This window comes from Anneissia japonica, unplaced genomic scaffold, assembly GCF_011630105.1.
Source record: "Anneissia japonica isolate Jap-2015-1 unplaced genomic scaffold, ASM1163010v1 scaffold4536_len1192065_cov207, whole genome shotgun sequence".
Taxonomy (NCBI): domain Eukaryota; kingdom Metazoa; phylum Echinodermata; class Crinoidea; order Comatulida; family Comatulidae; genus Anneissia; species Anneissia japonica.
This window is the reverse complement of record NW_022703183.1, coordinates 245492-260235: the sequence shown is the minus strand read 5'-3', so window position 1 is coordinate 260235 and position 14744 is coordinate 245492. Positions and strand designations below refer to the sequence as shown.

Sequence of the window (14744 nt, the reverse complement as noted above, 5' to 3'; positions counted from 1 at the left end):
AATCACCTAAATACACACTTTATTTTCAGAAAATAACTATTCTGGGCACTTGCATACTATAAATATATTTTCAAAATACATACTGTACCAGATTTGGTTATTATATTGACATATTTCCGCGTAAAATTGATTTTTTTTTGTGGCTGAAAGCAAAGCATGTGCTATCAATTATGCTTGACGCCATCTTGTGTGTTTACAAAAATGAAAACGAACCCTGAACATGACTGTTGAACTTTTCAACTTTCTGTTTTTCGGTGACCTGCGGCCTCTACACGTTGAGACAGATGAGAAAATAAGGAAAATTTTGATACCAAATCGTCCTATATCATCGTAATTTTTCATTAAAAAAAAAAATTATCTGGATTTTTTAAATACACAATACGCAATTTTCGCACGACCTTGGATGGCTAGGCAGAAAATTATGAATTATGGATTTTACCTCGCGAGGTAGGTTAGGCTATTCACGGTACAGTGCGTAGTGGGGAATGGGTGACCGAACACGGCGAGGCGCCTAGGGGATTCGGCCTAGGCCCCCTACGATGTAAAATTTTATATTATTTTTATCTTCCAAGGTTCTTCGTCAATAATTTCAAATTTAGATTTATTTTGTAAAGGAATAATTTGTGCTGATGTGGAGATGTGTTTGTATTCTGACTACTGACTCGGGATTCAATAATTTATTTTTAAAATTATTCATCAAAAAATATTTATAAACTAAAACAATAATTGGAAATAATTTATTTTTAAAAACTTTTTTCATAATTTCACAATACTAAATAATAAGTTATTTAGAAGCATTTTTTTTAATTATCTTTCAATTGGTATCAATCATTATTGTATTATTCTTTCAGAAAAAATGATATTTAACCATATTTCTGACACTGAAAAAAAAATACAAAATCATTTCAAAAAATCAATCAGTCAATGGGTTGTCATATTTTTAAACTGTTACAGTAGCTTTGAATCTAAAAGTAGAAGAAAATATCTTCTTTGCCAGTTATTAGTAATAGTACAGACTCATGCCTTTCCCATGGATTTTGTGTATACACCTGTAAATCGACTGGTGATTCTTAAAAATATCAGTAAAAAGTTGGTAAATCAGTAAATTTGGTCAAAAGTCTATAATTATTTAATTATTTTTAATGAACAATCTAAAGTGTAATAGAATTTTTTGAAGGTTTTCTAGGTTTTAGCACAAAAAAGTATAAATTTCATTTCATTCATAAAGTTCATAATAAAATAGCTACTGTATAGTAGTATGTTAATTGACATTAGAGTATGATAATTAACATTACCATTCATAGTGATATGTATAGATTATCAGTGGTGTAACAATGCATGGATTAGATAATAATTTATTTATGCTTACAAATTTTAAAGTGATCACCCAATAATTGGTATCATAACGTAATAGGGAATCATAACATAATATCATATGTGAAGTGAAGATTATGAATATTCATGAGGTTTTGTTTTTATACCTACAGGGATTAAAAGTTCAAGTTGTGGTTGTATCAGGCAAAAAGTATGAGGGAATATTCAGCACAATAAGTAATAATGTAAGTACTGTCATCATTAATCTTAGGGGTCATCCACTATTTTAATTGCTTTTCACACTGAGTACAAAACATACGCTTTTGTATCCCCTGCTTCAATGAAAGAGTACAACTAAAAAACATTTTTTTTGTCATTTTATCTTTTTCATTACAGTATATACTGTAGCCCTACAATGTCAACCTGCTCCACTTCCTTCCCACAAAGTGTATGTTTTTTACTCTTGCGAAAATAAAAATATTATGGATGTCCCTTTTCATTTTCTACTTTTCAAATCTCATCTGGGAAAAAAACAGTTGCTATTTGCTACGCTATTGGTAGTTTCTATATTATAGACAAAGTTATGGTAAATTTTTGTTGGTCCCTGATTCAAATTTGTAGTACTGCTTTTTAGTTCCTATGCATACAATGCAATAGGGACTCTGCAATCACATTTTGCGTTTGTGTGTATGTGTGTGTGTGGACATTTAGAGTGAAATTGCGCATGCTTTTGATTAGCGCCCCCAGTTGCTTGATAAGATTAAAAATAATAAGCGACTTTGATATCTCTAGAGGGTGCCACATGTCATAAGGTCAACCGGGACAACATTTCACCCGCGAGATGAGACAACAGGCTAGGCTGCTGCATGCTGCGGGAGGCGTGTATAATAGCACCTCCTGTCAGGGGTGGCAGGGAGAAAGCGAAGCATTTATTTAGGCCTATACCTGATGTGTTAAAGTATAGTATTCATTTTCCCAATATTCAAATGCAAAGAACTTTTCAAGGTAAACCACCACAAAATCTAGCAAACCTCATATTGCCTGAAAATAAAACATGCATCATGCATAGGAACGTTGACGCCTGCAGGGTTCTGGTTTTTGTTTGTGTTTCGGCTTTCCTTAAATATAAGGGTAGCAGTCGACCTTCCCATTTGGGCTGAAAGCAGTTCATAATTGAGAAAATTTGTAAATGAGAATTTCGTAAGAATAGCGCCCTCAAGTTTAAAAACGCCAAGTTGTAGCCTATAAATAGGCTTGCCTACCAATATCTAGGCTTAATTTTGCATTTAAGCGTTCAATAAATATTTATAGAAATCGTTGAAGAATCAATTAAATGTTAATGCAAGACAAACTAAAATATTGATAGTACAGTAGGCTATGGATAGACGGACCTATCTTCTATGTCACTAATTATAGGCTGACTGTTCAACATACAGTAGAGTGGTGGTTCAGCTGGGCCTAGCAGCAGCTCTCTGCTAACTTTAGCTAGGCCTGTCTCCGTAATTTGTAGCAAATTAGTAAACCAACATTGATATTAATTTGTATTAAAAGCACTGGGCTTATTATTCATTTAATTTAGTCAAGGTATTTTTGTATACAGGTAATTAAAAAAAAAGAAACTGTTCCTATTTTTTCGACCTTCCTGACTTCCAAACATGTGGTTTTGGTACCTGTAGCGTTGAATGATGGGTAATTGCTGATGTCATCTTCTAAAAATAGAGCAGCTTGCTAATCGTTTTTTTTTTTTTTGGCAGTGAAAAACAAATAATACAGATGCTTATTAAATATCCGAACAGTGATTTATTCTTAAAAGGATAAAAAGTTGATGTTACCATACATTTATACTGATTCGATTTACAATGCATTTAGACCGCAGGTAACCGTAACACAGAGTAGGTAGGCCCCCTGGTATAGGCTGCCAGACTTGCCCTTAGCCTTAGACAAGGTAGGCCTAGCAGCATGCACTACCTGCCTGAATTTCGGCTAGTTTTGATTATTTTACATCATGTATTTGTTTGACTTTCCTAATCCTAAAGTAGTATGATGTATTTATGGAATGTACTGTATAACTACTGTAGTACTATAATGCATTTTTTAATCACCTTTGTAATTCGTTTTTCTTAAAATAAATAAAAATAGCAAAATTTAGATGAATAAATCTAGCGATGACATCATCGGCCGAAGGTTCGTAAATGAGAAGTTCGTAAATGGGAAGGTCGACTGTAGTACACTTTAAGCTGTTGATCCTGTGTGCTTTGATACATTATTGAGTTTGTATTAATTCAAGATGTAGCCATACTAAGTACGAGTGACATCTTACTGCTCTTTGTGCATGCGCCCGATTGATTTTTTACTAATTTGGACTAGGGCTTTATTGCAGTAATTTACCTACAATCACTAGAAGATGGGTAAGCTTATGACAATTATGATGAGTATCAAAACTCAAATGTTTATGATTTATTTTCAAATAACTGCTTATCCTACAATTAAAAGGTCAGGTCAAACGACAACATGTTCATTTATTCAGGATTTATTTGATATGGAATTACAGGTTGTTATTGTAATATTTAATACATTGTAACACTAAACAGTGTATCATCTATAAGAGAAAAGTATGTAGCCTTAATTCTTAACATGAGTTGAGCATGCCTAAATGTTACACATGCCACCATCTTGTTCTAGCAATACAAATCATAAACTTCCCCATTATTTTTAAGTAATTGACAGTCAAAAGGCTGCGCTCAGATGTAATACTTACCGGTAGCTAGGGAAAATACTACTACTACTTAATGTTACTACTTGAATTTTGTTTGTCCCAGGTAATTAATAAGCTTTCTCTAAATTTGACCTAATTCAGGGGTTTGGGACAATAATGATGTAATAATATTAACAACTTTATTATTGATTCCATTAAGAACGTTTGACAGTACTCAAATAAGTTACTGTAGGAATACAAGGTAAATTTCTAAGTATTAGGAGTTTTTGTACCAAGTATAGTACAAGTTCAGTACCTGTATTGTTATCTCAGACCTTAAAAATGTGTAGCATTTGCAGAGAATGAATATGTAATTAGAAATCTGACCTACTTCTACTGTACGCTCCACTTCAGTGGAGAAAAAAACCTTGATTTAAATATTTCAATTGGTTTATACTTGAATATTTTAATGATTATGATAGAAAATTAGTATGCGAAACTACAGTATTTCCCTCTCACTCAACCCCTACCAACAAATCCTGCATCCACGCCCAGTTCTCTTACCAAATATCAGACATAAATAATACTGTTCAGGCCCCTTAAATGGACCAGTATTCATTTAAGGAATGTTATAGTACTGTAGTATCCTATTAATAAATAGTTTTTTTTAATAATTTGTGCTAATGGTTTTCGAAAAGCACTTTTCTCACCGTTGAAATTACATGTTTCGTCAGCTGTTATACTCATAGCAAGTATCCTTTTTCTTTGGAGATAATTACTTATCCGTTTCCGCTCATATATGCATGGTTTCCTACCATCCATAAGCATTACAAAATTTAGAAATCTCTTGAGGGATAAAAAGTATTTTCAAAACCACAAAAAAAAAACTTTTTTTGAAGATATGAGAATATTGGGAGATTCCTTTTTTATCAACCAGATGTAAATGAATAAACCCTTGACCTAAAACTACTAGGTCAGTTTTTTTTTTTAAATTTAATTACAGAACAAAAGATGCAGATCTGTATACTGACGATTGTCATTGTATGATTAAATACAAACATTACTAATAATTATAAATATAAAATATGAATATTACAATTTTTTAAAGTGTGCATGTTTTAAAAAAAATTAGAATTTAAGGTTTTAAGTAAAACCATGTTTTAAAATTATTTGTTCCTAATTTTATATTTTCCACACATAATTTATACAAATTATGTGAATAATGAACTTCAGCCAAAATAGTGTAAATCTACTATTATAAATTTAGATCTACATCTACATAAAACAGTGAATGGACAGAGACCACCAATTATAAAGAATAAATAAATAAAATACCTTTGCAACCTATAGTTATTTTGGTGCAGGTCAGGTACAGTACAGTACATTATGTATTTAACTAATCTCCATATAATATTTTGTCAAGCTTGCTCCAATCCAGTCCTACTAGTCCAGGTTTGTGCTGTCTATTAATTATTCAGGTTTTGCTAATATTAAGATAAAGGACTTACTAAAGATTCTCTTGGCAAAAATGTTAATCAGCATTTTAAAAAATGAAAAAATGTAGCATGAATATAAATCTTCAAAAATATTCTTGTAAACGAAATATGACTCTCATTTCAAACAAAAATTAAAATCACAAATATTTATCCCATCACTTTTAATGTTAATAGCTTTATGCTACAGTATTAAAATGAAACAAATGAATAGACTATGGTGGTTTTTTTGGAAAAAATTATTCAGACAACCTTTTTCACAATTAGGATTATGATATTAGCCTACTGTAAAGCCTGCCTAAAGTCCATGAAATCTCATATGAGGCTGTACAGGTAATTGAGTAGTATAATCATTCCCTAGCCTAGAGTATTATCCCTTGAATGTCATGAACAACTGGCTATTGCTGTCACAATATCTTGCATGTCATTATAATTGTCTTAGAATTCTAATGTTTAACTTAAATGACATTCCTCATTTATCTCATGTACAGCTTTTCTTTATTTAGGAAATATAAAAATGGTTTTTGTTTCACTAATTCAGAAAACCTCTACATATGTTCTATGTTTTTTTCTAACATGTTGAAACATTACAGATTCTGTTTTATTCAGCTATTTATAAATTGAATCATTCTTGCAACTTTTAATACTCTGTGATGATTTTTCCCATCTAACATTGTTGGTTGTCCAAATGAGCAAGATACAAAAATGTTTCTAGGAAAAAAATTAAATATTACATAAATTTTCTTTAATTTATAAGCAAGTTTGATGGTATAGTTTTATAGACAGTTTAGTATTCATTACTTATCACCTTTCATAATTTTTACTAATATGCTATTTTAATTTTTTTTTTCTTGTGAATAATTACACATTTTTCTTCTACATTTTACTTACAGTAGTTTGTGTGTCATTTATATTTATTATAATTTTTATCATATTAAAAATTATGGGCTTTTTCTCAAAGATAAATGTATCATAAATTCTATAATAAAATTGTCATATTTTCTGACATTTAAAGTAGAATCCCTATATTATGAAAGGTACACATTTTGTACCTTGAATTTAGAGTTGTACCTTGAATTTAGAGTTGTACCTTGAATTGAGAGTTGTACCTTGAATTTAGAGTTGTCCCCTGAATTTAGAGTTGTCCCCTGAATTTTAACTGGCTGTAGTGTTAACAGGGGCAGATCCAGAGATATCCAAAAGGGGGGGGCCGAAATTTGGGCCGATCGAGACAACAATGTCCCAGGGGGTCCGGGGGAATTCCCCCACGAAATTTTTGTGTTCTAGACGCCCGAAAGTAACATTTGAGGCGTTGTGGGCTATCATTTTTTTCTTTTTCTTTCTTTTTTTCTTTTTTGTTTTCTTTTTTTACCTCCCAAAAGGGGGGGGGGAGTCCGGGCCGGCCCCCCCTAAATCCTGTCTCTTATACACATCTAGATGTGTATAAGAGACAGATGTATATCACTCTGTAGCTGGCCAACCCCTTAATAAGGTTGGCCTAAAGTACAGGTTCTACTGTATTTATAATTAATATTCAGGGCAAATGATAAGTAAAAATATATTTTACATTTTTGTCATGATCAGAGAATGGATAAGTAAATGCAGATCTCTCAAGTCAGTATAGTCATTATTTGGTGGTTATTTAGCAAACTTACAGTTCACTTTAATTGTAATACATAGAGAAGGGTGCATTTGCATTGAGTGTCGCTCAACTAAATCATGTGGATCGAAATGATGTTTGCAATGACTATATTTTTGTTAATGTTTTGAATCTGAATAAAATTGTTTGTTGATTTTATCGCAATATAATTTCAAAGTATATACTATGTACAGTTTGTCTTCCTATCATTGCATCAAATAATTTTATAAAAAGCTTCTTAAGTTTTTAACCATTTTAATTTCAACATCAAATTTCAGAATTCAAAAGAAAAAAATTCTGATTTATCGACCGACAGATGACCGACCAACCATCCAGATTTTTCTTTTTTTGACTTTATCCAACATTTTTTTTTTGCAGGGTGAGATTGTAATAGAATTGGCACACATGGTAGAAGGCAATACAAATGCTGTACCAAGCAAGGAAAGGACAATTGATAAGCTGGTTGTTAAGTTCAAAGATGTAGTCTCGCTTACAGCATTAGATGTTGATCTCGAATACGCTGTTAAAAGTATGTTAAAGTTCAAATTTTTTTTTTTGCCTAATTTTTATGATTAATACAATGAATAATTTACTTTGTAATTATATTGTATGTTTTTTTTTAAATACGATATAAATAAGTAGAGAGAATAGTAAAATGCTGAAAGATCATGCATATAGTACTACAAAAGTAAAAAGCAGCAGTAAGAACTTCTTTACATAAAATGCAGGATAAGTATCTTAAGTACTCTATAATGTATAATAATCAATACTAAATACAATTAAATTAATAAGCTTCTACTCAATTTATCTTTCAAGAGATTAATAACTATATATTTTTATTGAAATTAAAACTTTCTCATGGAATAACTAAATAAATCCTGTTAATACCTATCTGTTAGTCCTCGGTTCAATTCCCGTCACTGCTCTACTTGTATTTTAGCTGGAGGGCTGAAATGCAAGTTACATTAGTGCACTGTCTTTCGGATGAGACGTTTAAGCCGTTGGTCCCATGTGCATTTATGGCCCATGTGCATGTTAAAGAATGCAGTACACTCTTCAGAAAAAGAGTAAGGGATTCTTCCGGCATACTGCCCAATCACCACCAGATGCACCCCACTAGAAATAAGTCTTCTTCAGACTTTCGTGTGTCATTCTTGGTGTTTACACCGAATAAATTTATCCATCCATCTATTAATAATCCAGCAGAAGTTTTTAATATCTGTATATCAAATCATATATTTTTCCATTGGGGATTATGAATTATTAAGAATAAAATAAAAAAAATTAATGTTTAAAGGGAGAGCTAATAATTGATATCAATTTGATCTCAAATAACCTTGCCTGTTACAGCTTTTATTTAAGGTGTCCTGTTTGATTTGATTAATTTCAATATTCTTCACTTTGTAATAATTGTATCAATTACCATTACTATGTAAGATATTAACATATTTTGATTAGGTTTGTCAGCGCTTTCTTCTACGTTTAGGTACGTCCCTTGCTAATTCCAATTGTGTTTATCATTCTTAATTTCTTTGTGATGGTGCTTGAAGTGAGTTTATGGATCAAGTGATATAATAGGCTGTACACACAAAAATACAAGCCGGTGATTAGGTGACCTAAATTATGATTGACAATTAATTGAGTCTATATTTAAATTGAATTAGGATTCAAAAGTTTAGTGGTTTTCCACCATAAAACCCTGAAATTGAAATCATCCTGTTATTGAAAAACTCATTATAACCTAATATCCTAATGTAAAGAATTGATACTTTCTTAGTTAACAGAGTGATTATAGTCTTAAATATGGAATATTCCTTCGGAATGTCTTCAGGAGTAAATATTTTTTCTTATAACTTATATTGTATTATATTTCAAATGTTTATTTACTTTTTTCAAAATTTCATATAATTTTATAAGCCTTTAAGTGGTAATTTTACTTGTTCTTCATTATGATCATTGCATTAATATTATTATGTTACTGTTTATTTTCTCTCTACATTTTTCTCATGTTTGTTGATATATATACTCTATATATCGTAATTGTAATGTTATCATCATTATTAAATCCATTTACTGATTAATTACAATTTTTATCTGTAGGCGATGTTCAGCCTGGATTTCAGACAGATTCAGATATCAGCGGGAAGAAATCGAATGGTCAAGCAGGAGAGAGAGAATTACAGCAGTGGACTCCAAGCAATGAGACCCCAGCAGATTTATCATTAGATGGTGATACTGTAAGTGTTTACAATCAGGTTACATCAACTGTTGATGTAACCTATAACAGAGGGACACGTGACACTGGGAAAACTAACCGCGTATCTGCTCAGTTTGACCAAAAGAAACCCAGTGTGAACAAGCCATGTAAAACCCTGTGTAGACTATCAAATTTTATTTGACAAATACATGTGACATGCCTAAATATGGTCATGATGACCTCATGCTATGACCATATATAGGCACATCATGACTATATATGGCCATTTTTAAAGTCAAAGAAAATTTGATAGTGTGGACAAGGCCTAACATTCTGCTTGTTGAAAGTACCCAAGTCAGGAAGAATATCCACTTTTTTTCTGAGTAGAAAACTCTTAATGTGACCAGCACGTCCAAGTTATATCTTCCTGTGCGCTTCCTACTACTACACATCGCTGAATATTTCCTGAATGTATTCACAATTACATTTCTACTGTCTGGCGTTTAGCCAAGGGTTTTATTGTTTAGCCAAGGGTTCTGTTGTTTATCCAATGGTCCAGTTGTTTAGCCAACGATTCTGTGGTTTAGCCAACAGTTCTTTTGTTTAGCCAGTGGTTCTGTAAATCCTAGGTTTTTAAAAAATACAGCAGGACTATTTTACAAAGGTGAACTTACCCTTCATCTTATCAAAAATCAGTATATTGTGAACACGACTTAGCATATAGAACATCTTAAATCTTGTGAGTGGCATACTCTGTTGAATGTAAATTATAATTTAGAAATAAACAATGTTATAATATTTCTCTCTGTACATCTACCTCCATAACATTATTTCAAATTTTTAACTACAGTCAACTTTCCCAATACCGACCACCCAGAAACCGGATTTCTCAAAATCAAAATCAAAAGTCTCAAAATCATTCCTTTTCTTAATGTATTAAAATCCATTCTGAAAACCGGATCTCCGAATTCCGGCCAAATTCTTAAGTCTGCAACAATAAAATCACCTTCTGAAAACCGGACGACCAGATTAAAACAATGATTTATTGACGAAATGCCTCAAATACATCATCTCAGACACCTTTGTTTTTGTTTACCGTAATTTGAAGCGATCCAATACTAATGGAAATAGAGAAATCACTAAATTTCCAAATTAAGGCTATTCATGCTGGACCGAATTTCCTTCGTTTTCTACTCACTTTCGCCCACAATTTTTCAACATTTGCCACAAGGTTAACCTTTAACACACTTTATTGTGTTTTGATTGGTGCGCACGCTGGATTTTTGGGGTTGACAAGATGAACTGGCAATTTATTTTCCATTGGGTTTTAATTTTTACATTAACGGACGTTAGCTCTCCTTTATTTATCTTACTAAATCATACAAGTGTATGTTTTTCTTTTTGCAAAAACAACTCCATGCTTTGAATTAACGGTCTAAACTCGTGCTTGTCATTCATAAATGATCCAGCAATACATTGTTTATTCCAGTATGCTACAGCAGTCTTTCTGCAAATATAAACAAACAACACGCTTTTGCTTTGTAGGTTCGCTTCGTAGATTGTTTAGGCCTATATCAGGCAACGATGCAGCTACGAAGCCTTCTGCCTATACTGGATAATACGATACACATTAAGTTGATCTGCGTAAATCTTATTGATTATACAGTTCGTCAAAAAAAAATAGGTAGAACAATGTAAATAAAATAAAGTAATAAAGATGCATTTTAAACGACATTCTCAGGTCAGTATATAGTACAGTGTGGTGTACCTGACTGTATCGACTTAAGGCCAAGGAATCAAGGTGGGTAAAAATGACGTTCTCTAAACCGGACCGTCCGGAAATCCGGTTAAAGTAGACGGTCTGAAGGGTGGTCGGTATTGGGAGAGTTGACTGTATACTGAAATATTATAAACCAAATACCAAGGCAACTATATATGTACATCCATAGTTATGAAAATGTAAGCAAGTATTTGTTTTTTTTTCCTTAAAGAATGGATGGAGTGTGGAAGATATGTTTAAAGCTAATGAAAAACAATTTGGTTATGAATCCTCATACGACACAACTCTAAAAGATTACACGTAAGTATTTTTTAAATACTTTTTTAAAGCATGATCCAGTTTTCGTATAGGCCGTATTTTCGCAGCACCTTAAAATATCTCTGATAACATAACTAAAGTATTTCAAAATTTAATGCCCAAAGTAATGGACAACAATGAATGTGTCCCTCGCCGGTGGCCTCAGTAGTAGTAGTGTATGCCCTTTTGATGTTTGTTTTTTGCCTAAGATGGGTGTAACTATGGCCTAGACCAATATGTTATTTGGTACTTGCGCAGTACTACTCATTCTTTTGAAATTTATCATTGGGATAAAGTGTCAGTACAGTATGAAACAGGGACATGTCTTACACAGACTGTCCTAATGGGAATTGTTTTTGTGTTCTGCCAAAATAGTCTATCAATATTAAAAAGAAGTCATCATTTGTTGTTTTGTCTGTCACCCATTAATTTGACCTCGGTCAAGGGTTAAAATTTTGTCGTTTCTGGTAAAATATCTGATTCTCATAGCATAGTTTCAGGCCCTCTTTCTGCAGCAAAAAAAAAATAATGAAATAGTCTGTTTTCTAGTTGTTTTAGGGTATTAAGTACTGTCGAAATGCAATCTTAGATAATCCTCTCTTGTTTAATTGTATGTTATAGTATCTGATTTAATAATGAATAAAGTTACATTGATATAATGCATAAATACACATGATACATAAAATTTCTATGCATTTTACATCAACTTTTTAAAATTAAACTGAATGTATGAATGAATGTAATAAACATTTAATTTTTTTAGGACGCTCTTACGCAAAGAGGATACAGAGGAGTTCCGTCAGAAATCAGAAAGGGCGAATAGACTAGCAATGGAAATTGAAGAAAGTGCAGGCTACAAACAAAGAGCAGCTCTTGAATTAGATGATGGGCAAACAGAGGAGGATAGATTCAGTGCTGTGCAACGGCCGAAGGCCAGAATGAGCCCATCGGGATCACAGCAGGGAAGATCCGCTAGCCCAAAAGGAAACCCACAGTTTGATGGTAATGCATCAACTAATAAGTAAGCAATGGTCATTTCAGTTCTTCCGAGTACATTTACTCCCACTCTCAAATCAGCAGTTAGAGAGAGAGAGGAGCTTAAAGCTGTGTGTGCGTTAAACCGTGGAGACCTTTGGTCCCTGGTTTAATTCCAATTGCTAATTTTCTGCTGAAGTTCAATTTACGTTACCACACTTACTTTTTTGGATAAGAATTTACGCATTTGATCCCATGTATAATGAAGCCCATGTAAATGTTAGAACGCAGTACCCTCTTTCAATAGCGATTCACTGTCTTGTGTATTATAATATTAACTTTCACTAACTCAACCTATACATGCACACACATGACAGGAAGTATATTGGTCAGTACACTAGATGACACATACTCTGGCAGAGAATCTTTATACTCTTTTCTATGTATTGTGGGGTTTTTACAAATTTTTTTTTTGCACAAAGCTATTAAAGAACAAGGGATCAATCAAAATGTTCAACTATTAATGTTTTTTATTAAAATAAAAGATAATATGTATAGCAAAATTATGACCAAGGTTACAAGATTTACTAGAAATGAAAGCGATAGTATTGGTGACCGAGGAAGACAATAACATTGACTTAAACATTTTCATTTTCTTCTCATAGGTATGTACCCCCTCATTTAAGAAATAACAAGCCGGCTCAAAGGAATTATAATCAACCCTCACATAGGCCTCACACTCCAACACAGGGGGGCCAAAGAGGACCGACACACGCACAGAACATGGCTAGGCCACCTAGACATGCTGTGCCTGATGAACGTCTGACAATGCAAGATGTACGAATGTCACCAGAATCTAGGCAATCCCAAGATGTTAGGTTGTCACAGGATGCAAGGCTTGCGTATGAACCTCGACCTCAAAGGTCTGCTGCACAAGTTGTTGCAGGAAGCAATCCCCAACGTGGCATGGTTCCACAGCAACAAAATGTTATGAAGCAACGAGGTAAGTTGCTGGATTCTAAAAGGCATTTAGACAATCTAAACAATTTACTATGATGTTTAAAAAAATTAATATGAAGTTTGATATAAAGTTGTAAATAAAATCTGTGTATATATGCTTTTTGTAGTAATATTTCAATATTGAATGGTAATTAATATTGAATGGTAGTTAATTACATATTTGAGGATTTTCCAGATTTTATGATTGACATGGTAATCCTTAATTGCTATAGAAGTCAAGCCGGAGTCCATAGGAATATCGCCCAGCCCAGGCCCTCCAGCAAACATGGCCAAGCAGCCTACAAAAGATATACCTAGGGTACCAAGCCCAATGGTTGGAAGCTTACCACCAACAGGTGAAACCAATCCTCAACACCCAGTTGCATCAGAGGATAAGAAGCCACAGAAATCACAGAAATGTAAGTAATTATGAATTTTAATTGATCTTAATGTATGCTGTACACATAAGTATTGGAAGTAAACAATGGCATAATGTCTCAGGTATTATTTAACTTAAGCCAAGCACTCACTGCGTATGACGGTTGTCGGCTGACGCGATTCTATAGAGAAAGCAACGCGATGACATGCGCACAGTGGATCAGTTCAGACTACCACCGACAATCAGCAGACGGCAATGCTTCGTCTATCGCTCACAGAGAGTGGAGTTGGATTCGTCGTGCAACACAGTGAGTGTCTGGCTTTAGCCCTCCAGCAGAAATTATTTAAAGATGGATTGTTAGTTTTTTTACTTCATTATGGACAGATAAACTAAAGAAAGTTTTACATTTTCAGCTCAAAAAATTAGTGAATTGAATGAATTTAGCAACAACTTCAGGGTAAGTTTTTACTTGTCTATATCTATACTGGTCCCTGTGGGAAAATATCCAGAGTACTAAATATGCTACATAATATAAAGATTATACAAAGAAATTTAAATAATTGTAATCCTTATGTGTGTCATGTTGTTTGGATTGTGTGCAAATAAGTATTGATTGATTTGGTTGAATGATTTGTTGGTCAATTGATTTTTATAATTTAATTGATATGATTGATTAATCAGTATATGTTATTAGTTGATTGATTGATTGATTAATTAGTGGAATGATGAATTGATTGGTTCATTTGAATGTTTTGATAATCAATTTCTTTCGCTTATTTGATTGGTTTGTTTGATTATTTGGCTGGTTTACTGAATTGATGGATTGATTTATGTATTTCAACAATATTTTGTGAGAGTGGTACTCTGAGAAAATAAGAGAAATAAATGTTATTGATTGATTGTTTGTTTGATGTGATTGATTGATTTGTTTAAATAATTAAAATTTGGACAGAGTTAGATTGCAAAATTGATTTGT

General features: G+C 32.7%; 1 protein-coding gene across 1 annotated transcript in view; it reads left to right on the top strand.

Moving 5' to 3' along the window:
* The window catches only part of LOC117104323 (ataxin-2-like protein), a 46695-nt gene that overhangs the window by 21143 nt on the left and 10808 nt on the right, over nucleotides 1-14744 (top strand). The window contains exons 4-11 of the mRNA XM_033245137.1: nucleotides 1488-1559; nucleotides 7520-7670; nucleotides 9242-9378; nucleotides 11330-11418; nucleotides 12179-12436; nucleotides 13056-13393; nucleotides 13623-13808; nucleotides 14182-14225. Coding sequence (XP_033101028.1) covers nucleotides 1488-1559; nucleotides 7520-7670; nucleotides 9242-9378; nucleotides 11330-11418; nucleotides 12179-12436; nucleotides 13056-13393; nucleotides 13623-13808; nucleotides 14182-14225 — 1275 coding nt within the window. The remainder of the gene's footprint in view (nucleotides 1-1487; nucleotides 1560-7519; nucleotides 7671-9241; nucleotides 9379-11329; nucleotides 11419-12178; nucleotides 12437-13055; nucleotides 13394-13622; nucleotides 13809-14181; nucleotides 14226-14744) is intronic.